This window comes from Canis lupus, chromosome 10 (genome assembly GCF_011100685.1).
Source record: "Canis lupus familiaris isolate Mischka breed German Shepherd chromosome 10, alternate assembly UU_Cfam_GSD_1.0, whole genome shotgun sequence".
NCBI classification, from domain to species: Eukaryota; Metazoa; Chordata; class Mammalia; order Carnivora; family Canidae; genus Canis; species Canis lupus.
In genome coordinates this window covers 42,573,138-42,600,393 of record NC_049231.1, presented here as the reverse complement: position 1 = coordinate 42,600,393, position 27,256 = coordinate 42,573,138, and the positions used below count along the sequence as shown (strand labels likewise).

The 27,256-nt window shown below is 43.7% G+C and overlaps 2 protein-coding genes and 1 long non-coding RNA gene across 4 annotated transcripts in view; 1 reads left to right on the top strand and 2 right to left on the bottom strand.

Moving 5' to 3' along the window:
* CREG2 (cellular repressor of E1A stimulated genes 2) overlaps positions 1 to 5,029 on the bottom strand; it is a 35,930-nt gene extending 30,901 nt beyond the window's left edge. Inside the window, exons 1-2 of the mRNA XM_038550984.1 lie at positions 4,607 to 5,029; positions 2,363 to 2,532 (exon numbers count right to left, since the gene is read on the bottom strand). Of these exons, the coding sequence (XP_038406912.1) occupies positions 2,363 to 2,532; positions 4,607 to 5,029 (593 nt within the window). The remainder of the gene's footprint in view (positions 1 to 2,362; positions 2,533 to 4,606) is intronic.
* On the top strand, positions 243 to 26,743 carry LOC111097704. Of its 2 annotated transcripts, none has more exons than XR_005365765.1 (6): positions 243 to 1,408; positions 3,304 to 3,380; positions 24,069 to 24,210; positions 25,632 to 25,681; positions 26,130 to 26,222; positions 26,582 to 26,743. It is a non-coding gene; the product is annotated as an uncharacterized LOC111097704 (long non-coding RNA). The 2 variants fall into 2 exon arrangements; XR_005365764.1 differs by lacking the exon at positions 243 to 1,408 and adding an exon at positions 1,617 to 2,734.
* RFX8 (regulatory factor X8) overlaps positions 24,619 to 27,256 on the bottom strand; it is a 56,351-nt gene continuing 53,713 nt past the window's right edge. The window contains exon 11 of the mRNA NM_001270887.1: positions 24,619 to 24,841. Coding sequence (NP_001257816.1) covers positions 24,701 to 24,841 — 141 coding nt within the window. The 3' untranslated portion in view covers positions 24,619 to 24,700. The remainder of the gene's footprint in view (positions 24,842 to 27,256) is intronic.

The window sequence follows — 27,256 nt, the reverse complement described above, 5'->3', positions numbered from 1 at the left end:
ATGAGAAATGAGAGGGGTTTTTTTTTTTTCTTTTTTTGTAATCCCGCGGCTCTGTGGGGAATGCTGTGAAGGGCTTGGCAAAGAGCCCTGGTCTCAGGGGCCATCTCTCTAGACCCAGGGATCAGGTGGGAGGGGCAGCTTCTCACTGCCTTGCCAGGCTGTGGCAGGTCCGAGTAGTTCTTAGCCATGGACATATTTTTTTAATTTATTTTTTCATGAGACACACAGAGAGAGGCAGAGACACAGGCAGAGGGAGAAGCAGGCTCCCTGCGGGGAGTCCGATGCGAGACTTGATCCCAGGACCCCGGGATCACGCCCTGAGCAGAAGGCAGATGCTCACCCACTGAGCCCCCCGGCTGCCCCAGCCATGGGTATTTGTATCTGATGCCCTGTGATGCTCCTGTGACCCGAGGAGCTCCCGCTCGGCTTGTTTGTTCAGGGCTCCAATGTCTGCCTGGCTTTCTAGTTAAGTCTCTGTGCTCAACATCACCAAGATGCTGGACCCAAAGCCTAAAATATAATGCAGAGCTTGGACGCTGAAGCTCACACAGCAGAAACACACCGGGGCATAGGCAGTTCAATGGAAGTAGTGGATCTTGGGGTGACAACAGGCCCCACTGCTTGGTCACCTTAGCTTTGGTGCTAACCTTGATTTTGTGTATGTTTCTTTAAGTTCTATTTTAATGCTTCAGAAGCTTAAACAGGAAAAACAGGGAGCAGTTCTGAGAAGTATTTTCACGTGAGGATCTAAACACAGGGGTAACAACGGTGGCGGCTCATCCCTCCTCTTCCAGGCCAGGCTTACACGTGTGCTGAGACACTGATGCCCTCGGGCCTGGGGTGGCCACTCAGGTCCTGAGTGGCCTCCTCCAGTGACCCTGGCGTGCTGCACAGGTGTCTGAACTTTCCAGATGTGGTCTGCACGCATGAAGACGGATGGCACAGATGGTTCCAGGCCACACACACACATACCCAGTTCTTACAGACCTCGATCACCCCAGCAAGGACTTCTCGAAGCCAGATTTCTCGTGGCTGCCAGCTTTCAGCTCCTGCTGACGCCCGCCTGGGACCTTCCAGTCGACAATTCCTTCCGCCATCCGAACGCTGCAGCAGCCGTGTGCGCTGCTCTATGTTCTGTTGTCTGTCTCCAAGAGCTGCTGTGGGATCAACACGCTCAGGCCTCATGACAACCTTTAGGATGCCTGATTTAGGAACTCCTCAGATGTTTAGAAAGGTATCCTGGGAATATACTTCTAGTGCCAGCAAGCTTGACTGGCCAAGAACAGAGAGAATATTCCATGAAAGAAGAACCATCCCTTTTCCTGGCTTCTTGCCAGACCCCACAGGGAACTGGGTCAGCTGAACTGTCTCTAGCCCAATGCAGTCTCTCCTTGTCAGTGTCCCAAAGGTAAGCGACAGAGTCTTTTATCTGAGTGGCATTTTACAGCATGTTGTTGCTTTGATTATTACCACCCCACACCCCAAAGAACTAATCAGTTTGTTTGCTTAATGTTTTTTTATGCCTTGTGTAAAGAATAATAGAATTTTGGAATTGGGATGAATTCTATCCTAGTTCCTAAAGTGTCACCAAATTTTCCAGTGAAGTGACTGAGTCCTGGGGCTTAAGGAACTTGCCTGAGGCCACCTGTTGCATTTGCTGCTCCTCAGGGGGTTCCTGCCGTGTGACCCCCACACAAGCGTGGTGCAGACGTCTCCCTGGCAGGATGGGATTTCAACCTCTATGCTCTGAATGCAGACAGAAGTGTTGGATTAATGTTCCATCTGCACTTAAGTGTCTTTTCTTTTTAGAGGTTTTGAAAAAAGTGTGTTAAAGAATTTGGGGTCTTTGTGCATACATCTCTGGTGGGAGGGATGGTGGGTTCAAAATTAATTTGAAAAACAGTAAATAGAGAGTGAAGTAGGTAGATCACTGGGGGTAGTAAATGGAGTCCTTGCTACTTGTGACTCATGGACTATTGGACCTTCCTTCATCAACCTCCCCTCCCTACCCTATTTCCATCATAACAAGAGCTGCCAGTTGCCCACCAGGTATTGTACAAGACCCTCAACCGTCCCAGTAACCCTGTGAGGTAGGAATTATTATTCCCATTGCACAGAGGAGGAAGCTGAGGCTCCCACAGGTGAAGTAACTTGCCCCAAATCACATAACTTGGTGAGTGGTGGAATTCTATTCACCTGATTCCAAGGGGCGGACAGCCACTCCTTCCACTTCAGGTTGGTAAACACATCACTTTGCATCTCAGGGCCCTGGCAAAGTCATGCCACCCAGACAGGACCCACCCCATGGTCCCTCTTCTTTATGCAGAGGACCTGTGTGGGCAAGGCCAACCCCTTTGTCTACCTGCAGAACTCTCCTTCTGATTCTGGCAGCAGGAGGGAGGCCATGGGGTTCTTCATCAGATCGGCCACTGCAGGGTCCTTGGGTGTCACATAGAAGAAAGGAATCCCAGTGCTGTTGTCCAAGGGGCCGTCGCTGATGGGCAGGCAGTTCCCAAACGGCAGTCCTGGGATCTAACAAATAGCAAAAAAGGCTTTTTCAATGCAGGGTTTTGGATTGATCTGAGCTGGGAGCTTAGCTTGTGTCTCTGGTCAGGAAATGTAGCAACGAGGATGGCACGGCATCATCACGGGGTTGACGGGTAGTAAATGAAGCCACAGGGGTTCCCACCTGACCCAGGTCACCCAGTGATGGCTCTACAATTCTACAGAGAAGGTGAGCGGGGCCATTCTGTCTGGGAGAATAGCAAAGGGATTATTCTGGAAGTTGATGAAAAGCATTTGACAAAGAAAAATGCTCACTTTATGCAATTTAAAGCGATCTGTGGGAGAGGTGATGAAATGTATGGAAGGGTGCTAGAATATTTTCCATAAGCTGCCCCTAGAAGCCTCACTCTCCCAAGGTTTTGAAAACTTTGAGAACAGAAGTCAAGTCTTAACTTTAATAACTGGTCTTTGGACTCTTTGGGAACTTTCTATTACTGTTACTCTTAGGGCCATACCATTTTCTTAGGTATTAGTTACATTTTTTAATTGTAATCAATATTTCATTATATAGTCCAGCAAGTCACCCTGGAAGTCCTAGGAACATACTACACCCGGTTTTGTTCATGATCACCCAGCGGTGTGGGTGAAGTTCTCAGACATGTATGCAAATATATCTTAGGTTTGCCCTGACACCTGCTGGGTGTTGCATCCCTATCTTCATGAGCTTTATTTACCTTCTACAGAGTGTTCTTTATTCTCACTGAGCTTAGAACTCAGGGGCTGTCCTTGTCTTTAAAGTGTTACATGGCAACAGTGGAATAATAGATGGCTTTCATCTTTGAAGGAGACGCAACGTTATGGAGTCTTCCAAAATTGTAAGTTCATTCACAGATTCTTGTTTTTCAGCTTGTCATAAACTGCCTCGAGTCATGCTTTGCACACATGACATGCATATGGTAAATGCTCTCTGAATGTATTGAATTTGGATGAAATGTCAATACCGGAATAATAAAGCTAAGAAAAGAGACGTTGAAAATCAAAAGTATCTTCAGTACATTGGCACTAGCCTTTTAACTGCTTGAAACAATCTGTGTATTTTTTTAAACATTCACTCTATCTAGATTCTTCTTTTCTAAAAAAAAAAATTATTTTTAATTTAAGTAATCTCTATACCCAGTGTGGGGCTCAAACTCACAAACCCCAGATCAAGAGGGGGTTGGGCTCTTCTGACTGAGCCAGCCACACACGCTGAAACAATGGTTTAAACCAAGATCAGCTTCATAGTTAAGCTTCATGTCTTCCTAAGGTGTGTCTTAGGAACATCATATATAACTGTGAGCAACCATTTGGATGCTGTGACAGGGGTTAAATCATTGCCATAATCATAATAAACTTCTTGAGATATTTTTTAAAAAGTAAAACAGGAACTTCGAAACTATATAGTCAACCACTTAATTTCATAGACAAGGAAAGCAAAGTGGACAAGCCAGTGACTTGGCCAGTCCCCAAATGGGTGAGACCTGGGTTAAGAGCCTGCCTGCTGGCTAATGACCTATACATTCCAAAAAAAAAAAATTTTTTTTTGCATAAATTAAATAGGAGTTCTAATTACCTCCCTGTAATAAAACCCATACCCGGCTTACCAGCCCTGAAAGCTTTCTGGAGGGTGAGTACTTAAGGATGTCACAGCCTCGTATTTCTCCATGTCATTTTGACTTAAGGTGTAATCCTGGCTAACAGGTGAGTAAAACGTTTGCGAACCGAATGATAAAAGTGGAGCAGAAACCGGCTCATTCCAGCCTGTATGTATATACACATACACATACACTTTGCACCCTAAACCTCCTTTCCAGAAAGATTCTCGAGGTCCATATTTCACAATGTCACTGTGCACCCCCAGCCCCTGGTGCTTCCTCCCAGCCGCAGTGTGGGCAGGTGGCCGGGAAGCTGGGGTCCGCGGGGCGCCGAGGGCTGGGAGGCCGTGTCCCCCCGCTCCCCGCTCCCCGCTCCCCGCTCCCCGTTGCCAGGGTAACCAGGCGCCGGCCCCCCCCCCCCCCGGGCCCCGCGGGGCGCGCACCTGCAGCCGGCTCGGGCCGCTTACCTTCTCGTGGGCGGACACGGTGGCCAGACAGCCCCAGGCGCTGGCGTGGGCCAGGAAGCGGGCGGTGCCGGGGCGCAGCCTCGGGCCGCCCTGGCGCCGGTAGGAGAACATCCCCGGCGGCGCGGGGGGCGGCCTGGCGCGGGCGGCGGCGGCGGCGGCGGCGGCGGCGGGCGGCAGGTGCGCGTCCTCCTTGTGCGCGGAGGCCGGGAAGCTGCGCTGCCAGATGCTGCCCGAGTCCTCCAGCAGCGCGGGCAGCGCGTCCTCGGTGGAGGCGCTGTCCAGCTCCTCGTCCACCTCGTTGGTGACGGCCCAGGACACGGAGCTCACGATCACGTAGCCGGCGGCCGGGGACAGCAGGGCGCCGCAGCACAGCAGCCAGGGGAGGCGGCCGGCGGGCCGCGCGGGCCGGCGGCGCACAGACATCTTGCGGCGCGCGCCCTGCCGCGGGGGCCGCCTGGAGCGCGCGGGCGGCGGGCCGGGCGGGGGCGCCCCCCGGCGGCGGGAGCGCGGAACTGGGCTGGGCCCCCGGCCGCCCCCGGCCGCCCCCGCCCCCGCCCCCGCCCCGCGCTCCCCGTCGCCGGGTCCCGCCGCCTGCCGGGCCGGGGTGCGCTCCGCGGCCAGACCGGGTGGGCGCGCAGATCCCAACCGACGCGCGCGCTGACTCCCCGGCTCACTTAGCCTCTCTGTGCCTCGGTTTCTCTACCGGAGAAACCCGCAAAGCACAGCATCTAGCGCCTGGGGTGCTGGATGGGAGAAGTGAATCGGGGCTTGCGGAGGCTCAGGGCAGCGCGGGGCGCGCCGCGAGCGTCAGGGTCCGGCCGTGCACAGAGGTCGTTGTCATTTAGAGAGTAAATGTCACTGTGCACCCCCAGCCCCGTGGGGCTTCCTCCCAGCCGCAGTGTGGGCAGGTGGCCGGGACAGAGGCGAAGGCGAGCTTAGCCCCGCGTCAGTCTGATGCAAAGGCCTCGCTCTTCCTCTTGAGCACGAGGACCATGACCGCCTTTACACTTTGCTGGGACAGGAATGCGTTGCCCCCAGCTCATCTGAAGGCAAAATCAAATGTTTACGGATCAACTGAAGTAGAAGGGAGCAGACGCCCAGAGACAAAGTGGCTGGGGTGGACTGGGCGGAGAATTCTCTGAACGTGCCGGGTTTAAAGCGTTCTCTTATTGGTGGATATTTGGGCTGTTGCCAGCAGTGAAGTTTTATAGATATCAACGTGATCTAATCATTTACCCTCTGAGCCTCTGCTTAGGCCATTCCCTTATCTGCCCGTATGGAGACATGGTCTGCTCTAGATTTTCTATTCTTTTTTTTTTTTTAAGATTTTTTATTGGGGATCCCTGGGTGGCTCAGCGGTTTAGCACCTGCATTTGGCCCAGGGAGCGATCCTAGAGTCCCGGAATCGAGTCCCGCATCAGGTCCCTGCATGGAGCCTGCTTCTCCCTCTGCCTGTGTCTCTGCCTCCCTCCCTCTCTCTCTCTCTCTCTCTCTCTCTCTCATAAATAAATAAATAAATAAATAAATAAATAAATAAATAAAATCTTAAAAAAAAAACTAAAGATTTTTTAAATTTATTCATAGAGACAGAGAGAGAGAGAGAGAGGCAGAGACACAGGCAGAGGAAGAAGCAGGCTCCATGCAGGGAGCCCGACGTGGGACTCGATCCCGGGTCTCCAAGATCACACCGTGGACTGAAGGCGGCGCTAAACCGCTGAGCCACTCGGACTGCCCTGCTCTAGATTTTCTATTCAAAATCTGATAGTCCTACTTCCAATTTATTATGGATGAAAGAAACAGGAGCTCGCACTAGCATTTTTGTAGCTCTTTTGGCAAATGTTACATGGTGCAGTAACCAGGGGATCTGTTGTCTACTCTGTCCCCCAATCCATCTACCTCCTTCTTTCCCTTCTCTTCAAAGCCTTTCTTCTTTTAAAAAGTCGGCTTCATCTCCTGGGTGCCCTCCAAGCTGACCTCCTCCCACCCCCCCCCCCACCTTTCCACGACGCCCTCTTTCTACCGAGAGCCTAAGGGGAGGCCTGGTATTCTCTCCCAGTGATCGCCTCTCCTCCGTGGCTCTGCTGCTGACTTGCCAACCTCTCTCACTCGCCCCAGAGTGATGTGTGCCACGGTCTTGGAGAGGCAGCGTAGCAAGTTATTAAAAACGTGGGCTCTGGGGATCCCTGGGTGGCGCAGCGGTTTGGCGCCTGCCTTTGGCCCAGGACGCGATCCTGGAGATCCAGGATCGAATCCCACGTCGGGCTCCCGGTGCATGGAGCCTGCTTCTCCCTCTGCCTATGTCTCTGCCTCTCTCTCTCTCTCTCTCTGTGACTATCATAAATAAATAAAAATTAAAAAAAAATTAAAAAAAAAAAAAAAAAAAAACGTGGGCTCTTTCAAATGACTTCAAATGAATCCAAATCCTGCTCTATGACCTACTAGCTGTGTCTGCAAAATAAGGACAGTCACATCTATCCCAGTGGCCCAGGAGGAGTACGGAGCCGCCGCGCCAGATCCGTGTAGCACAACCGCTTCCCCTGCCGGGCTCTGCAGGGAGCAGGGCAAGCCCCGCGGCTACTCCTGCCATCGACGCTCTTGTTCTTGACAGTCAGGGGCTGCGTCTTACTGTGAGGCTCTGGTGAAGGTGGGTGTTGTCCTCTGACGCCCCAGCACATGATGTGAAGAAGAAATGCCTAATTCTTACTGTTCATTGCCAGCAGGATCAAGTCCAGGTTCCTTAATTCGATATACAGGACCCCTGTAACCTGGTCCCTGCCTGTCTGTCTGTCCCTGGCCATCCTCCACTGCATCTCCCTCGCAGACTCTGCTGCAGTCATACCAGCCTCTTTGTGGTGCTACAGTCAGCGAACACCCACACTGGCACCATGTAGATAATGCAATTACCATTCTGATCTACTTGCGTCCTCACTCTTTAGCCCTCTGTTCATTCATCAGGCTACATGATAATAATTTTAGAATATTTTGATTAAGAGATAGGACATATGCAGCCAATGTGTAAAATACATGTGTACGATTTAAAGAATCACTAACAAGAAAATCTGCTAAAATCATTCAGTGAGGAAATATTACCATTACCATTACCAGTTCCCCAGAAGCTCTCCATATATCCCCCTCCCCAAATCACAACACCCTGCCCCCTCTCCTGGAGGTGATTACCATCTTGTCATTTGTGACACACATTCTTTGCTTTTCTTCATAGTCTGACTTCCTACGTATGCACCCTCAATGCTATGGATTCATCTTATTTTGAACTTCATATAAATGAAATCATACTTAATGTATTTTTTGTGTCTGCGTTCAGTCAAAATTCTGTTTGTGGGGATCACCCTTGTTTTGTTGTTTGTGGATGTATATGGCTGTACACAATACTTTGCATTGTGTGACTATCTGACCATTTATTCAAGTACTATCAGTAGATGTTTTGATAGGTTTTATTATTCAGGTAGGGTGAGGCCGGCAGATCAAGAGATGACTGCCATGGCAAAGGTAATTTACTCTACTCGTAGATCTCAAGAAAAGGGATCTTTGACTAATGTGGACAGGAGCCCTAGGATAAATACTCCCCATTTCCAGGCCACGGGTGGGCAATTTACTTTACACAGTTTCTCGGAGGGTATCCAGCAGGAATGAGCATGGGTTGCTCACCCCCTTCGAATGGCTTTCCTTCCTCACTGGTTCAATCATTCAAATGATGCGCCACTTCTGTTCTTTAGGACTGACTACATCCCGAAGTAAACTACTGTGTGCCAAGTCCTCGTCTCAGAACTTTGGAGGAACCTAAGCTAAGGCACTGGTGCACACATTCAAGAGTTTCTCTAGAAAATATCACTTGTAGTAGGATAGCTGATTGTGGGGTATAAGTGTGCTTAATTTTATTATATAATGTCAAACTGATTTCCACAATGATTGTACCAGTTTACATCGCTATAATCAGTGTATGATAGTTGCTGTTGCTCCACATTCTCATCAATACAGATTATTGTCAGATTTCCTGGTTTTTGACTCCTCCACCAGTCTGGTGGATAAATAATGGTAATGAGTGATTTTTGTTTTAATGACTAATGTGTTTGGTTGATTACCTTTTCATACTTCTATTGGCCAGTTGGATATCCTCTTTTGTGAAACGCCTTAATATCTTTTCCCCATTTTTATTGGGTTGCCTGTGGGGTTTCTTTGGTATTGATTTGTAAGAGTTAATTTTATTTTCTGTATGCCAGTCTTTTGGTGTTGAAAAGTGCCACAGCTTGTCTTTGGGTAGCTGTTAATGCTCATGTTTTTATGCATCAACTTCACGGGGCTAAGGGATGCCTAGACAGCTGGTAAGACATCATTTCTGGGTGTGTCTGTGAGGGTGTATGGGGAAGAGATTAGTGTTTGAGTCCATAGATGAGCAAAGAAGATGGGTCGCACCACTGGGGGTGGGCATCACCCAGTCCTTAAGGGTCTGAATAGAGCTGAGACACCCATCTCCTCCTGCCCTTGGACATCAGCACTCTTGGTTCCCAAGTTTTCAGGTTCACGCTGAGATTTACTCCATTGATACCCCTGGTTCTCAGAGCTTTGGGTTTGGACCGAGACCACATAGGTGGCTTTCTGGGGCCTGCAGCTTGCAGTGGGCAGATCTTGGACTTCTCTGGCTCCATAATCACATGAGCTAATCCATGTTGTTCTATGGACCAGTAGTGCTTTCCTTTTTCTAGGTGACTAATATTCCCTCGTGTAGATATACATTTGTTTATTCATTCAATGGTTAATATTGTGTTGTTTCTTTTCTTTTCTTTTTTTTTTTTGCTGTTATGAATAAAGCTGCTAATAACATTCACATACAAGTGTAGGTGGGGACACATGTCTTCATTTTTCTTGAGTAACACTTAAGAACAGGATTGCTGGGTTGTGTGGTAATTATCAATTTACCTCTATAATGAATCATCAAGATTTTTTTTCCCTAAAGTGTCTATGCCATTTTGCATTCCCACTGACACTACATGACTGTTTCAATTGCTCCACATCCTTGGCAACACTTGGTATTGGGTGGCTTTTAATTTTAGCCATTTACTGGGTATGTAGTGATATCTCAGTGCAGTTTTAATTTACATTTCTCCAATGACTATTAATATTGGGCAGCTTTTTATGTGCTTACCTACTTTTTACCTATCTTCTTTGGTGAAGTGTCTCTTTAATTCTTTACTCATTTAAAAAATCTGGTTGGGTCTTCCTATTGTTGAGTTGTGAGAGTTATTTTATATATTCTCCATACCAGTCTTTTTCCAGGTATGTGTTTTGCCAATATTTTCTCCCAGTTTATGGCTTGCATTTCCATATTCTTACCAGTGTCTTTTTAAAATGTTTTATTTATTTATTCATGAGAGACACAGAGAGAGAGAGAGGGACAGAGACATAGGCAGAGGGAGAAGCAGACTCCATGCAGGGAGCCTGACATGGGACTCGATCCCAGGTGTCTGGGATCCGGCCCTGGGCTAAAGGTGGTGCTAAACCACTGAGCTACCGGGGCTGCCCTTACTAGTGTCTTTTGAAGAAAAAAACATTTAAAATTTTGATGGCATCTAATTTTCCAATTTTTTTTCTTTCATGGTTTGTGCTTTCTGTATTGTTTCTAAGAAATCTTTGCCTGACCTAAGCCCATGAAAAATAGCTTTGATGTTGTATTCTAGAAGATTAATAGCTTTATCTCTTACATTTAAGTCTATAATCCATTTAAAGACATTTTCTGTATATGGGTGAGGTTCATTTTGTCCCCAGAGATTAGACTGATCCATCACTCTTTGTTAAAAAGACTATCCCTTCTTCTGACTTACATGTTGTTGTTTTAATGCTATATTATCTTAATACAATGAGACATTGTTATTCTTTTATCCACTCATTTATTCATTTTTAAATATTTCATTTGAGAGAAAGAGAGAGAGAGAGAGAGAGAGAGAATGCGCTAGTGGGGGGAGGGGCAGAGGGAGAGAATCTCAAGCGGACTCCCTGCTCTCAAGACCCTAAGATCATGACCTGAGCTGAAATCAAGAGTTGGATGCTTAACTAACTGGGCCACACAGGCACCCCCAGTTCACATTTATTTAGATTTAGCCACATATTCTCCAATTTCCTCACTCTGTCTTTTCTTGTATCTCAGATATTCCATTTGTAATCATTTTCTTTCCTCCTAAAGGCCCCATCTCTAAATATCATCTAAAAGATCATTCTAAAGGAATTATATCCTTTAGAATTCGCTTTAATGAGGGTCTACTAGTGGCAAACTCTCTGTCTGAAGTGTACTTCTCTTTCACTCTCAGCAAATATTTCTGCTGAGTATAGAATTCTAGCAATAGGCATGTCTTCAAGACATGGAAGTCATCATTCCACTTTTGGTTTCCATGTTGCTGCTGAGAAGTCAGATTTCAGCCTCATGGCCACTCCTTTGAAGACCACTGCTCTTTAGTTCTCCTGTGGCTTTAAAACTAAACTCTTCTCTGTGTGTTTGGTATGCATCTGAGTGGGGGTTTCTTCCTCCTCCTTTTCTTCCTTCTTTCATTGGAAACATTTTAGACCTCTCTGGTCTTTAACCTTTTATATTTGTTGTCTCTTTATCTTTGTGCTACATTTTGGATAACTTATTGTTGTGGACAGAAGCTTTGTGTCTACCCCCACCCCCAATTCATATGTTTAGGGGTAGCTATATTTGGGGATCGGGCCTCTAATGAAATAATTAAAGTTAAGTGAAGTTGTAAAGGTGGGGACTGATCTGACAGAATTAGTGACCTAATAAGAACACCAGAGAACTATCTCTCTGTGTATGAGCACCAAGGAAAGCCATGTGATGACATAGCGCAAGGGTGGCCATCTGCAAGCCAGGAAGAGAGCTCTTACCAGAAACTGAATCAGCTGGAAACTTGATCTTGGACTGCCCAGCCTTCAGAACTGTGAGAGAAGAACCTTCTGTTCTTTAAGCCACCCAGCCTGTGTATTTTTTTTTTTTTCAGCCTGTGTATTTTTTATGGCAACCTCAAGCACCTGAATACAATGAATATACTGAAATTGGTTTGTCCTTGAACCTATTGATGGATAATAATCTTGTTACCAGATATTGTCTATTATAGCTAAAGCATCTATAAGTACCCTTGTACAAGTCTTTTTGTGAATATATGTTTTCTTTCTTTTGGGTAAATACCTTGGAATAAAATCGCTGGCTGATAGAGTAGCTATATGTTTATAGAAAACTGTGTTATGGACGGAATGTTTGTGGCCCTGCCCATATGTGGAAGCTCTATCCCCCATTATGATGATATTTAGAGATGGGGCCTTTGGGAGGTAATGAGGATTGGATTAGGTCATAGGGTGAGACCCCATGATGGCATTAATGGCCTTATAAGAAGAGGAAGTGAGAAAGTTCTTCCACCCACCTTCCTGCCCCACTGTGTCTATGCACCAAGGAAGGCTGTGTAAGGACACAGCAAGAAGATAGATAGATGTAAGCTAGGGAGTGAACTTACCAGGAACCAAGTCATCTGACATCTTGATCTTATACTACTAGCTTCCAGAATTGTGAGAAAATAAATGTCTGTGGTTTAAGCCACTCAGTTTATGATATTTTGTTATGACAGCCCAAGCAGACTGACACACTGTCAAACTGTTTTCCAATGTGATATTTACCATCTTATAGTCCTAGTAGCCTGGTAGCAGTGTATGAGCACCACATGAGGTCTCTAAATGATGCATGTGGTCATAGCACTTACACAGAAGGAGTTATTTTGAATTGGAACTTGGTTACTTGGCTTAGTAACATTTTCCAGTGATTTTAGGTTTGTTTTACTGTAAGCAATCCAGAACCATCGGGTATGTGTTGCTCTAGCAAAGGACTCTCCCACTAGCAAATACTCTCAAGTTTGGTTGTAGGAGACTGGCCATTGGTACCTTTACAAGAATATTTGACTAGTAATGGGAGAGAACAGATTGCAGATCTACTGCTCACCCATTACTTCCCACTCACAAATACTTTGTCAAGAACAATGAGAGGCATGTGGTCGGAGGAAATAGAGCATGGTTTAAAGTTTGAGGATGGGAATGTACAAGATGAGGCTGGGATGCCTTCTCGAGTTAGAAAAGAAAGCTAGAAAAGATTAATAGATCATGTCAGAAGAACACAGGAGGCAACTGGAAAGGTCTTCCCCTGGGAAAAGATGGAATAATTTAAGTATCAAAAAGAATAATAGTGGCAGTTATTTTAAACACTAAACATACATTTATTTACCGTACTCCTCAGCAATTGCTCTCCTGGGCATTTTTCCCAGAGAACTAAAACCATATGTCTCCCACGAAAACCTATAGACATCAGTGTTCATAGCAACTTTATTTGTAGCAGCCTCAAACTGGAAGCAACCCAAATGTCCCTCAATATGTGAATGGCTAAACAAATGGTTCTATCCATATCATGGAATACTACTCAACAATAAAAATTGATACATGCAACAACTTGGGTAGATCTTAAAAGCATTATGTTGAGTGAAAAAAAAAATCAGTCTCAAAAAGTCACACATTGTATGATTTCATTTATATGACATTCTCAAAATGACAAAATTATAGGGATGGAAAACAGGCTAGTGGTTGCTAAGGGTTAATGATGGTGTGTGGGGGTGTATAACTATAAGGGGGTAGTGTGAAGGAGCTCTTTGTGGTGGTGGAAGAGTTTTGTATCTTTTAAAAAAAAAGATTTTATTTACTCATGAGAGGCACAGAGAGAGGCAGAGACATACGCAGACAGAGAAGCAGGCTCTCTGTGGGGAGCCCAATGCAGGACTCGATCCCAGGACCCCAGGATCACTCTCTGAGCCAAAGGCAGATGCTCAACTGAGCCACTCAGGTGACCCAAGAGTACTGTATCTTGATTGTGGTAGTGGTTACACAAATCTACATGTGATAAAATGTCATAGAACTACACACACACAGCACCAATGTTGAATTCCTGTTTTTGATGTTGTACTATAATTGCATAAGACATTAGTCTAGCTAATGGTACTGGTCTCTTGAGTTAATAATGATGAAAAACAAAACAAAAGACAAAATCTCAATAGTCTTCACTGGAAGTTATCAGGGCATCTGATTTATTCTATTTTTTTTTTAAGATTTTATTTATTTAATCATGAGAGAGAGAGAGAGAGAGAGAGAGGCAGAGACACAGGCAGAGGGAGAAGCAGGCTCCATGCAGGGAGCCTGATGTGGGACTCAATCCCGGGACTCCAGGATCATGCCCTGGGCTGAAGTCAGGTACTAAACCACTGAGCCACCCAGGGATCCCTCCTACTCTATTTTTTTCTAAAGCAAAAATAATCTAAGCATTTATCCTGCCTTTCCTCTTATATTTCAATTATATTTCAAGGTAACCAATTGTTGATGAGGGAAAGATTTTCTTTCTAGATAAATTCTAGCTAACACATCTAGAAGGAAATAGAAAATGATAAAAAAATCATTTTGCAACCCCTAATGAGGCAATCAATATAGGCAACAATAATCAATATATAAGTACAGCGCAGCCTGGGTGGCTCAGCAGTTTAGCACCTCCTTCGGCCCAGGACCTGATCCTGGACACCTGGGATCAAGTCCCACATTAGGCTCCCTGCACAGAGCCTGCTTCTCCCTCTGCCTGTGTCTCTCTCTCTCTCTGTCTCTCATGAATAAATAAAATCTTAAAAAAAATACTGAGTACAAGTTCAGGTGGAATTTTACACCAGTCTGGCAACACTTGAACCCTGGGATCGATCCTAATTCCTAATTTCACCAAATGTGGGACAAAGGACTGTCTTAGTCTGTTTGGGCTACTCTATCAAAATACCATTGACTAGGTGGTTCAAACAACAGACACTTATTTCTCACAGTTCTGGAGGCTGAGAAGTCCGAGATCGAGGTGCTGGCAGATTTGATGTCTGGTGAAGGTTTTCTTCTTGGCTTATAGATGGCCACTTCACTGTGTGCTTAGATGACTTTTCCTCTTTTTTTCTTTTTATAAGAGCACTAATACCATCATGAAGCCCCCATCCTCAAGGCCTCATCTAATCCTAGTTGCCTCCCAAAGTCCCCACCTTTAAACACTGGGGTCTAGGGCTTCAACATATGAATTTTGGAGGAACACATTCAGCTCATTGCAGTGACATCAAGTGTTTCCTGATGTGATGCAGTGGTGTGAGCACAAGTAGGAATTGCACAGGGCTGTCTAGGAAATGTTTAAAATAATTTACCCTTAGCAACCTCATTAACCCTTGGCCTGATCTATGCAATGGGAGAAGATATATGCAACTGACACATCTGATAAAGGGTTAGTATCCAAAATAGATAAAGAACTTATCAAAATCGGGATGCCTGGGTGGCTCAGCAGTTGAGCATCTGCCTTTGGCTCAGGGCATCGGGATCAGTCCCACATTGGACTCCCTGCAAGGAGCCTCCCTCTCTGTGTCTCTGCCTCTCTTTCTAAGTCTCTCATGAATAAATAAAATATTTTTTAAAAAAGAATTTATCAGAATCAACATCCAAAAAACAAATAATCAGTTAAGGAAAGGGCAGAAGACACAAATAGGCATTTTCCAAAGAAGACATCTAGATGGCTAATAGATACATGAAAAGGTGCTCAATATAACTCATCATCAGGGAAATACAGATCAAAACTACAATAAGATACCACTTCCCACCTGTGAGAATGTTCTTCACAGGAAACAGCAGATGTTGGCAAATATGTGAAGAAAGGGGAAACCTTCTTTTACTGTTGGTGGGAATGCAAGCTGGTCCAGTCACTCTGGAGAACAATTTGGAGGTTCCTCAAAAAGTTAAAAATAGAGCTACCTTTATGACTCAGCAATTGCACTGCTACGTATTTATTCAAAGGATACAAAAATACTGATTTGAAGGGGCACCTGCACCCCAATGTTTATAGTAGCATTATCAACAATAGCCAAACTATGGAAAGAGCCCAAATATCCATTAGCTGATGAATGGATAAAGAAGATGTAGGGATCCCTGGGTGGCACAGCGGTTTGGCGCCTGCCTTTGGCCCAGGGCCCGATCCTGGAGACCCGGGATCGAGTCCCACGTCGGGCTCCCGGTGCATGGAGCCTGAAGCACTCCCTCTGCCTGTGTCTCTGCCTCTCTCCCTTTCTCTGTGTGACTATCATAAATAAATAAAAATTAAAAAAAAAGATGTAATATATATGAACAATGGAATATTACTCAGTCATCAAAAACAATGAAATCTTGTCATTTGCAATGATGTGGATGGATCTAGATCACTTATGCTAAGTGAAATAAGTCAGCCAGAGAAAGACAAATATATTATTTCACTCATATGTGGAATTAAAGAAACAAAACAGATGAACATAGGGGAAGGAAAAAGAAAGAGAGAGGGAAGCAAACCATGAGAGAGTCTTAACTATAGGGAACAAGCTGAGGGTTGCTGGAGGGAGTTGGTTGGGGAATGGGCTAAATGAGTGATGGATATTAAGGAAGGCACTTAGTTGGGATGAGCACTGGGTGTTATATGTAAATGATGAATCTAAATTCTACTCTTAAAACCAATATTACAGTCTATGTTAATTAACTAGAATTTATTTTTTTAATTTATTTTTTTTAATTTTTTATTTATTTATGATAGTCACAGAGAGAGAGAGAGAGGCAGAGACACAGGCAGAGGGAGAAGCAGGCTCCATGCACCGGGAGCCCGATGTGGGATTCGATCCCGGGTCTCTAGGATCGCGCCCTGGGCCAAAGGCAGGCGCCAAACCGCTGTGCCACCCAGGGATCCCTAGAATTTATTTTTAAAATTTTTCCATAGAACTTTTATTTTTAATTGAATTTTATTTAAATTCAATTAATTAACATACAGTGTATTATTAGTCTCGGAGGTAGAGTTCAGGGATTCATCAGTTGCATATTAACACTCAGTGCTCATTAGATCATGTACCCTCCTTAATGCCTATCACCCAGTTACCCCATTTCCCCACTACCTTCCCTCCAGCAACTCTCAGTTTGTTTCCTATTAACTGGAATTTAAATAAAAACTTGAAACAAAAAATTTGGCCTGAATCTGCCCAAGCTTCTATTTTAACTTCTACATAACAGAAATATGGAATGCAATGGAACAGGTTATATAATTCAGAATGTGGAACACTCCATGGTACAAATGACTCCATTTCCTCAACAAGTAAGTGGCATGAAAAATTATGGGTACGGTCATAGATATGAAAAGATTTAGGAGACACAGATGAAGTGCAATGTATGGGCCAACTGTTAAAATCTATTATTGAAGTAAGTAGCGAAATCTGGATGTGGGCTAAGAATTAGATGATAATGAAAGAATGTCGTTATATTTATTAGATGCGATAAAGGATTTTTTGCTAGGTAAAATATTCTGTTACAGAGACATTATCTGACAAGGGACTTGTATCCAGAATACCCAGGGACATCTACAACTCAATAACAAGAAAACAAGCCTCTTTAAAAATGTGCAAATGGGGTGTCTGGGTGGCTCAGTCCATTAAGTGTCCAACTCTTGATTTCAGCTTAGGTGATGATCTCAGGGTGAGATCAAGCCCTGTGTTGGGCTCCATACTCAACAGGGAGTCTGCTTGAGATTTTTCTCTCTCCCTCTCCCTCTGGCCCTCCCACCACTTGCATGCTCTCTCCCTCTCTCTAAAATAAATAAAATCTTTAAAAACTGAAAAATTAAAAAATTAAAATGTGCTAAGGATTTTAATAGACATTTCTTCTAAGAAGATATGCAAATGGCCAATAAGCACATGAGAAAATGTTCAACATTATTAGTCATTAGGGAAATGCACACCAAAACCACAATGAGATACCACTTCACAAAAAGACAGGTGATAAATATGTGGACCCTTTACCCATTTCTTTTTTTTTTAATATTTTTTTAAATTTTTATTTATTTATGATAGTCACAGAGAGAGAGAGAGAGAGAGAGAGGCAGAGACACAGGCAGAGGGAGAAGCAGGCTCCATGCACCGGGAGCCCGATGTGGGATTCGATCCCGGGTCTCCAGGATTGCGCCCTGGGCCAAAGGCAGGCGCCAAACCACTGTGCCACCCAGGGATCCCCTCTTTACCCATTTCTGATGAGAATATTCAGTGTGATAAGAGGAAATAGGGGTGCTAAATGAATTAAAGTTACTCATCTTTTGGGCAATTTTCTCTTTTTCAAATCCCCTAATAACAGCCAGGATTCCCTCCAGCCAGGATTCCCTGTGTACTATCCACACAATTGTTGGTCAAGCTTCCTAGGCTGTGGAGAAGTTTCATAAAATAAAGCTATTTCTTTGGGAAACAGTTGTGTTTTCTTTGGAAAACAGTTTGGCTGTTCTTGAAAAGGTTAAACATAGAGTTAGCATATGAACCAGTGGGATGCCTGGGTGGCTCAGCGGTTGAGCGTCTGCCTTTGACTCAGGGCCCGATCCCGGGGTTTGGGATCGAGTCCCACATCTGGCACCTGCATGGAGTCTGCTTCTCCCTCTCCCTGTGCCTCTGTCTCTCTCATTAATAAATAACTAAAATCTTAAAAAGAAAATAAAAAGCATATGAACCAGCAATTTAATTCCAGGTATATACCCAAGATAAATGAAAATGTGTGTCCACACAAAAACTTGTACACCAATGTTTATAGAGGTGTTATTCAAGTGGAAATGACATCATTTCCATTTCCATTCAGGGAAAACAACCTAAATGATGAATGGATAAATGAGATGTGGTATATCCATCCAATAGAATACCATTTGTCAATAAAAGGAGTGGCTTCTAGGGGCTGGGAAGAAAGAGAGAAGAGAGGGTGACAGCTTTCCCCCCAACCTGTTACACCCAGCAACTTTGTCACCTCCTGGGTATGGAATAGGGTGGGGAAGGGAGGGCAGGGGCACGTTCACTTCTGACTCACCCTTACCTGGAGTGTATAAACCTTTGGATGTTCCAATTTGTGAGGTCTGCTATTAGACTCCACACCCTGGATAGGTTCTGGTATTTGACTACTGCTCTCTTCCCCCTAGTGGTCATCAAACCTGAAGCTCAAAGTAGCATAGATTGGAAAAAGTAGCCTTGGTGCTCAGCTTATCTCACTTAACTCCACTTTCTCTTAGATTTTGATCGGGAGGGCTTTTTTTTTTTTTTTTCCATCTAGTCAGCTTTGTGATGCTTTTAAGAAGACATTTTCTATTTTTTTCCAACACATATAGTTGCTTTCACCTGATGAATTCATTCCAATATAGTAGCTTGCCATATTTCTGAAACCAATATTGATTTTAAATCCTTAATAGTTTTAAGTTCATGGTCATTAACTTCAAGAGGCCACTGGGGCTGCCTGGGAGTGCTACTCAACTACCCTGATTCATTGTCCCACCCTTCTAGAAGATTCTCACAATTTCTTTTTTCTTTCTTTTGATCTCTTTTCAAATTACACCTTGTGACAGAGACCTTGCTTGAGAACCCTGGAAGAAGCAACACCTGCCTCCCCATCATTATCTCCATTATTGTGTGTTATTTTAACTATTATACTAGGTAATAGCGATAGCTACCTAAGATATCAGACTTCTGTTGATTAGTTTGGTGTTGGTCTTCTACCAGGAATATAAGCCCACGAGGAGCAGGGATTTGCCTGTTTAGTTCCATGATGATCCCCGATGCTTAAAGAGTAGCACATGAAAAAGAATACATATGACAAATAATTTTGGAATACATCACTATACATTTTAGATCAAATGCCTGTGTTTGCAAGATCTGTTTGTTGCCAGAATGTTGGTAGGCTTCCAATTTTTTTTTTAAATTTTTAACTTATTTATTAATGAAAGACAGAGAGAGAGAGAGAGAGGCAGAGACACAGGCAGGCAGAAGGAGAAGCAGGCTCCATGCAGGGAGCCTGATGCGGAACTCGATCCTGGGACTCCAGAATCACGCCCTGGGCCGAAGGCAGGCGCTAAACCGCTGAGCCACCCAGGGATCCCCCCTTCCAATTTAACATCACTGTGGGTACAGTTTTATGTTCCAAGATCTATGTACTATTTGATGTGCTTCTCTTTCTGCAAGCACCATATTGACACTAGTGATGGGCCCTGGGAAGACTTCTGTTTGTACAGGGGCTCATTATTATTTCTATTTCAAATGACTGTTTCAGGAAATATTATTGCCTCTGTGGTAGATGGCTGAGTGAGTCCAGCCAAGGTTCACGGGGTCCAGCCCAGATCAGCATAATCGTCCAAACAACCTGAGGACCCGTGGGAGGAATAATACACACATTGTGGCTGTTTGAAGCCATTAAGGCTTAGTCAGGCCACAATCGTGAAGTGATAGATGGTGCAAGCAGGAAACAGTCTTTGCCACTCGCTCTGTAAATTATTTCTGGCTCTTTGATAAAAACCCAGGTTTGGGGAAGGGGACCAGAGGGAGGTCCTATTTATGCTCACATTCACGTTCACATCATAGACCACCCGTCACTTTCAATCGTAAGCACTGCCATGATTTCAAATCCACTTCTTCATGGTTAAGTGAGGTTGTCTGGATCTAAGGGTGACTTTGTTTACATTCGGGTGACCATGTCAGAAGGACGTCACAAAACTGCTGTGCTGAGTGCTTACAGATACCAAGAATCTGTGAAGCCTTACCAGAGTGTTCTGTCCAGGCAGGGCTGCTCTTTGGCGGTCTAGATAGCTCTTTGAAGACCTTGGGACAGTAGCTCCTGCCGTGGCGAGGCTACTCCTTGCTGGCCGTGGTGCAAACCATGCAGTGGCCCCCTGAAGGGGATCCTCTTCCCCACCAACACCAGCGCTTCCGCTCTGCTAGCAAGGTGCTCCAGGGACAAGGCGCCTTCAATCCGTGCTGGCAGCTGGCCCTCAGCTCTTGGTTGGCGAAGCTGACTCTTCTGAGAACCAACTTGTGGAAAGGCACACCTCAATTAAATTTGGATTTTATATCTTTCATCTCCCCTTTGCCTGGAACAGTAGTGTAATTAATCTATTACTGGTTTGGAGTATGTTATTTCTTTATTGGCTCATGAAGAGAGACATTATCCTGGATGCTGCTGGCTTGTGACATATTATTATTATAAATTATAATTCCCGCAGTGAACTTCCGTTAAATGAGTTATTGGCAAAGACAATCTTGGTCTCTGAGCATAATTTGCCATGAATGAAACAAGAACCCTCTCTGTTGAGTAATTAGAATGTCCGATCCAGTGTAATAACCCAAATGTCAAACTTTATTAAGGATAAGAGCTTCTCCTCTCTCCTGGCTGAGAACTCTGTTGGGTCTTGAGGGAGGTGGATGTGGTTAGATTCTCAGCTTCCTTGCTCGGCCTCCTGCCTCAGCTCACAAGGGGTAGACTGAGAGGGAAAAACACAGATGTGCAGGGCAGGTGTGGTTCCATTTTCGTATCAGGACTCATGGGCTCTGGTGGCTTTCCAACCTGGCTCACTGTCTCTTGAACTCCTGTGTGCTTCTTAGCCATTCTCCCACCAGAAACTTCCAAAACGATCCCCATTATGTATGTAATGCCTTCTATTTTTAAAAATACATTTTCGGATATAATATAAAGCAGAAAAGTAATCAAATCAAACCACAAACTTTGTGACCCTTTTTCACAAGGTGAACACACTTGTACAGCCACCCCCCACCCCAGTCAGGAACTGGAGACTCTATGAGAGTCCCAGAAACCCTTCTTCTCTTCTTTCTTACAACCCACCCCCATCCCCTACCCTAATTTCTAACCCTAGAGATAAACAATTCAGATTGTTGCCTTTGACAAACCTGGTTGGCTTTTTCAAGGACAGAATGTCCTCTGCTAGTTCTCAGCTTATCAGTTTACCCCAAAATATGCAAACAAAATTCACTGTTCCCAGACTGATACATCTTGTTGTTACCTTTGTTTCTTCACTCAGTCTCCCATCCCTTTACTTACATGTGAGCAAACAAATGATATGCTAAGTTATTGAACAGTGAGCAAAGGAGAATCTCTGAGTTATTCTTTGATAGACAACCCCTCCCAGAGAGCTTAAGGAATGAGGTAACATATTAAAGGTCGGGGGGGGGGCCTGAAATATGATTACTTTTTTTTTTTTTTTTTTTTTTATTATTTTTTTTATTGGTGTTCAATTTACTAACATACAGAATAACACCCAGTGCCCGTCACCCATTCACTCCCACCCCCCGCCCTCCTCCCCTTCTACCACCCCTAGTTCGTTTCCCAGAGTTAGCAGTCTTTATGTTCTGTCTCCCTTTCTGATATTTCCCACACATTTCTTCTCCCTTCCCTTATTTTCCCTTTCACTATTATTTATATTCCCCAAATGAATGAGAACATATAATGTTTGTCCTTCTCCGACTGACTTACTTCACTCAGCATAATACCCTCCAGTTCCATCCACGTTGAAGCAAATGGTGGGTATTTGTCATTTCTAATAGCTGAGTAATATTCCATTGTATACATAAACCACATCTTCTTTATCCATTCATCTTTCGTTGGACACCGAGGCTCCTTCCACAGTTTGGCTATCGTGGCCATTGCTGCTAGAAACATCGGGGTGCAGGTGTCCCAGCGTTTCATTGCATTTGTATCTTTGGGGTAAATCCCCAACAGTGCAATTGCTGGGTCGTAGGGCAGGTATATTTTTAACTGTTTGAGGAACCTCCACACAGTTTTCCAGAGTGGCTGCACCAGTTCACATTCCCACCAACAGTGTAAGAGGGTTCCCTTTTCTCCACATCCTCTCCAACATTTGTTGTTTCCTGCCTTGTTAATTTTTCCCATTCTCACTGGTGTGAGGTGGTATCTCATTGTGGTTTTGATTTGTATTTCCCTGATGGCAAGTGATGCAGAGCATTTTCTCATGTGCATGTTGGCCATGTCTATGTCTTCTTCTGTGAGATTTCTGTTCATGTCTTTTGCCCATTTCATGATTGGATTGTTTGTTTCTTTGGTGTTGAGTTTAATAAGTTCTTTATAGATCTTGGAAACTAGCCCTTTATCTGATATGTCATTTGCAAATATCTTCTCCCATTCTGTAGGTTGTCTTTGAGTTTTGTTGACTGTATCCTTTGCTGTGCAAAAGCTTCTTATCTTGATGAAGTCCCAATAGTTCATTTTTGCTTTTGTTTCTTTTGCCTTCGTGGATGTATCTTGCAAGAAGTTACTATGGCCGAGTTCAAAAAGGGTGTTGCCTGTGTTCTTCTCTAGGATTTTGATGGAATCTTGTCTCACATTTAGATCTTTCATCCATTTTGAGTTTATCTTTGTGTATGGTGAAAGAGAGTGGTCTAGTTTCATTCTTCTGCATGTGGATGTCCAATTTTCCCAGCACCATTTATTGAAGAGACTGTCTTTCTTCCAATGGATAGTCTTTCCTCCTTTATCGAATATTAGTTGCCCATAAAGTTCAGGGTCCACTTCTGGATTCTCTATTCTGTTCCACTGATCTATGTGTCTGTTTTTGTGCCAGTACCACACTGTCTTGATGACCACAGCTTTGTAGTACAACCTGAAATCTGGCATTGTGATGCCCCCAGATATGGTTTTCTTTTTTAAAATTCCCCTGGCTATTCGGGGTCTTTTCTGATTCCACACAAATCTTAAAATAATTTGTTCTAACTCTCTGAAGAAAGTCCATGGTATTTTGATAGGGATTGCATTAAACGTGTATATTGCCCTGGGTAACATTGACATTTTCACAATATTAATTCTGCCAATCCATGAGCATGGAATATTTTTCCATCTCTTTGTGTCTTCCTCAATTTCTTTCAGAAGTGTTCTATAGTTTTGAGGGTATAGATCCTTTACATCTTTGGTGAGGTTTATTCCTAGGTATCTTATGCTTTTGGGTGCAATTGTAAATGGGATTGACTCCTTAATTTCTCTTTCTTCAGTCTCATTGTTAGTGTATAGAAATGCCACTGACTTCTGGGCATTGATTTTGTATCCTGCCACGCTACCGAATTGCTGTATGAGTTCTAGCAATCTTGGGGTGGAGACTTTTGGGTTTTCTATGTAGAGTATCATGTCATCGGCGAAGAGGGAGAGTTTGACTTCTTCTTTGCCAATTTGAATGCCTTTAATGTCTTTTTGTTGTCTGATTGCTGAGGCTAGGACTTCCAGTACTATGTTGAATAGCAGTGGTGAGAGTGGACATCCCTGTCTTGTTCCTGCACCGACCTTCCCTGATTACTTCTTTAACTATAAAGATGAAGAATTCTTAATGGATCTCGTGACATATAGTTCTTAGGTTTCTTTAAAACTTCCAAGCATTTAGGGAAACCTAACTCATTTCTTAAATAATATAAGATCAATAAAATATTCTCTCTTCTCTCCACTTACACCAGAAATCATGTTGAGCATGAATTGTTAAATTCCTTTTAAATATTATAATTGGTTATATAAAAATTGATCTGGTTTAACAGGGATCTATTCTTAGTTTCAGCATTCCTTAGGATTTTGCAACAGAGAGGAATGAAAAGTGATTCAAAGCAGGACATCATTTGTTGCAGACACTACTGCTTTCACAATTCCACCTCACCTTTCGAATATTCTTAGTGGACCACTGTGTAAGCCTAACGGTGGGTTCAAATTGCATTTTGCCTGTTCCTCATTGCCTGAGGGGATCTTTCTGCAAGGGGAAGAAAAATGTTACCATTGGCATTCTATTGCTTGTATAAGTTTGTGTTCTTCAAACTTTATCTTTCTCTAGAGATCTATCCATTTCTCTCCTCCCAACAAGATTTCTCAAATTTCTCTTCTGTTAAGTCCCCAACAAACATACTCAAAAATCCCTAAAGAAAAGCAACAGAAGCAACAATTAATCTCCAAATCAGTTTATGAGATTCATCAAAACTGGCTCCTTGAAATACAAACACAGACAATGCTACCTCTCCCATGTACAGAAAATCTTCTTTCTAATCAATATAAAAGCTTTAGCATTTAATATATCTTTATTTTTATTTTTTTTCATTTAACATATTTTTAAGAGTGAAAAATCTATGTCTTCTCATGTCCTATTCAAATAATAACCTTATATATTAGCATTGCTTTCCCTGAAAAAAAATATTTTCAGAGCTTTGGGGGTACATCTGATATGTGAATTACAAATTTTTGTCCATCTTTTAGGGTCACAAGGGCTTCTTGTCCCACAGGAAGGCTGAGTTTGACAGTGCTTTCCGTGGCCTTGTCTTCTAGTAATACCTGGATGAGCTGCAAGGGGGAAATGTTTAAACGGCAGGGAAAGATAAAAAGAGAAGTTACTCCCTGTTGCAGGACCCACCACTTGTATCCTTCTACCATGCCCTCAACCCACCTAAACTGCAAGCTTGTGCCCTTATTTATTCCTACTACATGAGGTCCTAATTTCTCTGAGGAATGATCAAGGCCTGGTGAGGACTTCAGGGAAGGAGTCTCATCCCTGGGATGGTGCAAGAGAGAGGGGCCATGGGGAGGGGAGGCAGGTGGGCTCTCTTTAGGAAAAAGAGTAGGCCTGCAGTTGTTTGGGAGGAGCAGAGATCAAACCAATACTCTGCTATTAAAGACACGGGTGAGTGTGGATCCATTGTCAGAAAGGAACCTGTGAAATGTCCGTGGGGCTCCAGGTGGCTGAAAAGCTCATCGCTTCGGCTGCCTTCCAGATGGATACCAATCCCTGTATTCTTGGCTCCAGTTCCCACATAGATCCTCTCTCCACCATCCATCAAACATACCAGTAGATAAGGGATGATGAAAAAAGTCCTTGATTAAATTAACACTCCTGGGTACTAATAGATTCGAGAGATTCACAGATTCTGATGTTAGCTTAGTGCCTGCTCTTGGATAAGGCATCTAACTTGCCTGAGCTGGCCTTGCTATCAGAGAAACAAGGATAATATGCCTCCTTTCCCTTAGCTCCAATGGTACTTGGAAGATTAGTAAATCCTTGGACATGATTACTTTTAAACTGATAGAGACATATTTTCTTGGTGTGGTTTCATCGATAACCTCCTTCACTCCCCAGAAGTGAATACATTTTGACAAGGATGTGCACAAGACAACTTCAAATGCAAGGTTAGTGAAATTATTTTTCATTCTTTCTCCCTAAATTTGACAATAACCATCACCACCCAATGAGAGGATGTTTCTCTTCTCTCTCAAAAAAATTGTCTTTAGGGATCCCTGGGTGGCGCAGCGGTTTGGCGCCTGCCTTTGGCCCAGGGCGCGATCCTGGAGACCCAGGATCGAGTCCCATGTCGGGCTCCTGGTGCATGGAGCCTGCTTCTCCCTCTGCCTGTGTCTCTGCCTCTCTCTCTCTCTGTGTGACTATCATAAAAAAAAAAAAAAAAAAAAAAAAACCCTTAAAAAAATCGTCTTTACCTTTGTCCTATAGCTAAAGAGTCATTTGTTTTTAAATATTTTTGCCATGCTTTAATCCTTGAGTATATACCCTAAAGTGAAAAATGTTTAGTATGTTATTTTATTTTTTATTTCTAAATATATATATATTTTTATTTTTAAGTGATCTCTACACCCAATGTGGGGTTTCAACTTACAACCCTGAGATCAAGAGCCACATGGTTTACCAACTGAGCCAGCCAGGTGCCTCCATGTGGTATGTTTTTAAAAAGAATATTTCTTGGGATCCCTGGGTGGCGCAGCGGTTTAGCGCCTGCCTTTGGACCAGGGCGCGATCCTGGAGACCCGGGATCGAATCCCACGTCGGGCTCCCGGTGCATGGAGCCTGCTTCTCCCTCTGCCTATGTCTCTGCCTCTCTCTCTCTCTCTGTGTGACTATCATAAATAAATTTGAAAAAATAAAAAAAAAGAATATTTCTTATTTAATATCAGTATGATTTTTTACTTTATTCTTAAAGACTCCTTGGCACCTTCCTATCTTGAATGTTGTTGGAATGTAGAAGAGTGACAGATGGATATGCAAGTCCAGAATGCTGACTTTGGATGTTATCATAGGTGCAGGGCAGCACTAAATTGTTCAAAGAATGAGGAAGCCACAGATGTACCGCTGAATGAGGCGTTAACTCGCGGCAGATGAATGCAGATGGGACACAGAGGGTGTGCTTTTTTGTTGATGATGAGTGCAAATGCTGAATAATGAATGCAATAAAAATTAGATGAGCGTAACTTTTTGGTGTTAGAGTGTTTAAGTCATTATAGCTAATTCAGCAGACATGTACAAACAGAAGCAGGTTTAATTAATCTCTAATGCATATTACCTTGGATTATCTGACATTCATCTGCCTGTATTGCTTTATGATGTAGTTCAATTAAGTATTTAATGTTTTTCTCTATTGTTTCCACCAATTAAATATAGGTCAAACCCCACTGCAATGAACTTTGGAGTTGCTAGGAGATTGGGTGGAGTGTCAATGGAAAGGCACTCAGATTAGGTTTCTTTGGAGAAATAATAATGATGACTAATGGTTATGGGTAATTACTATGTTCAAGAATTTTGTAACGATTGACTTATTTAAATTTCATAACAGCCCTATGGGATTAGATATTATTATTCCCATTTTGTAGATAGGGAAACTGAGGAACAGATAAATTAAGCAACTTGCACAAGGTTCTCAGCTAAGAGGTGGAAGATGGGCATTTGAACCCAGGAAGTTAATATACATAGAATTT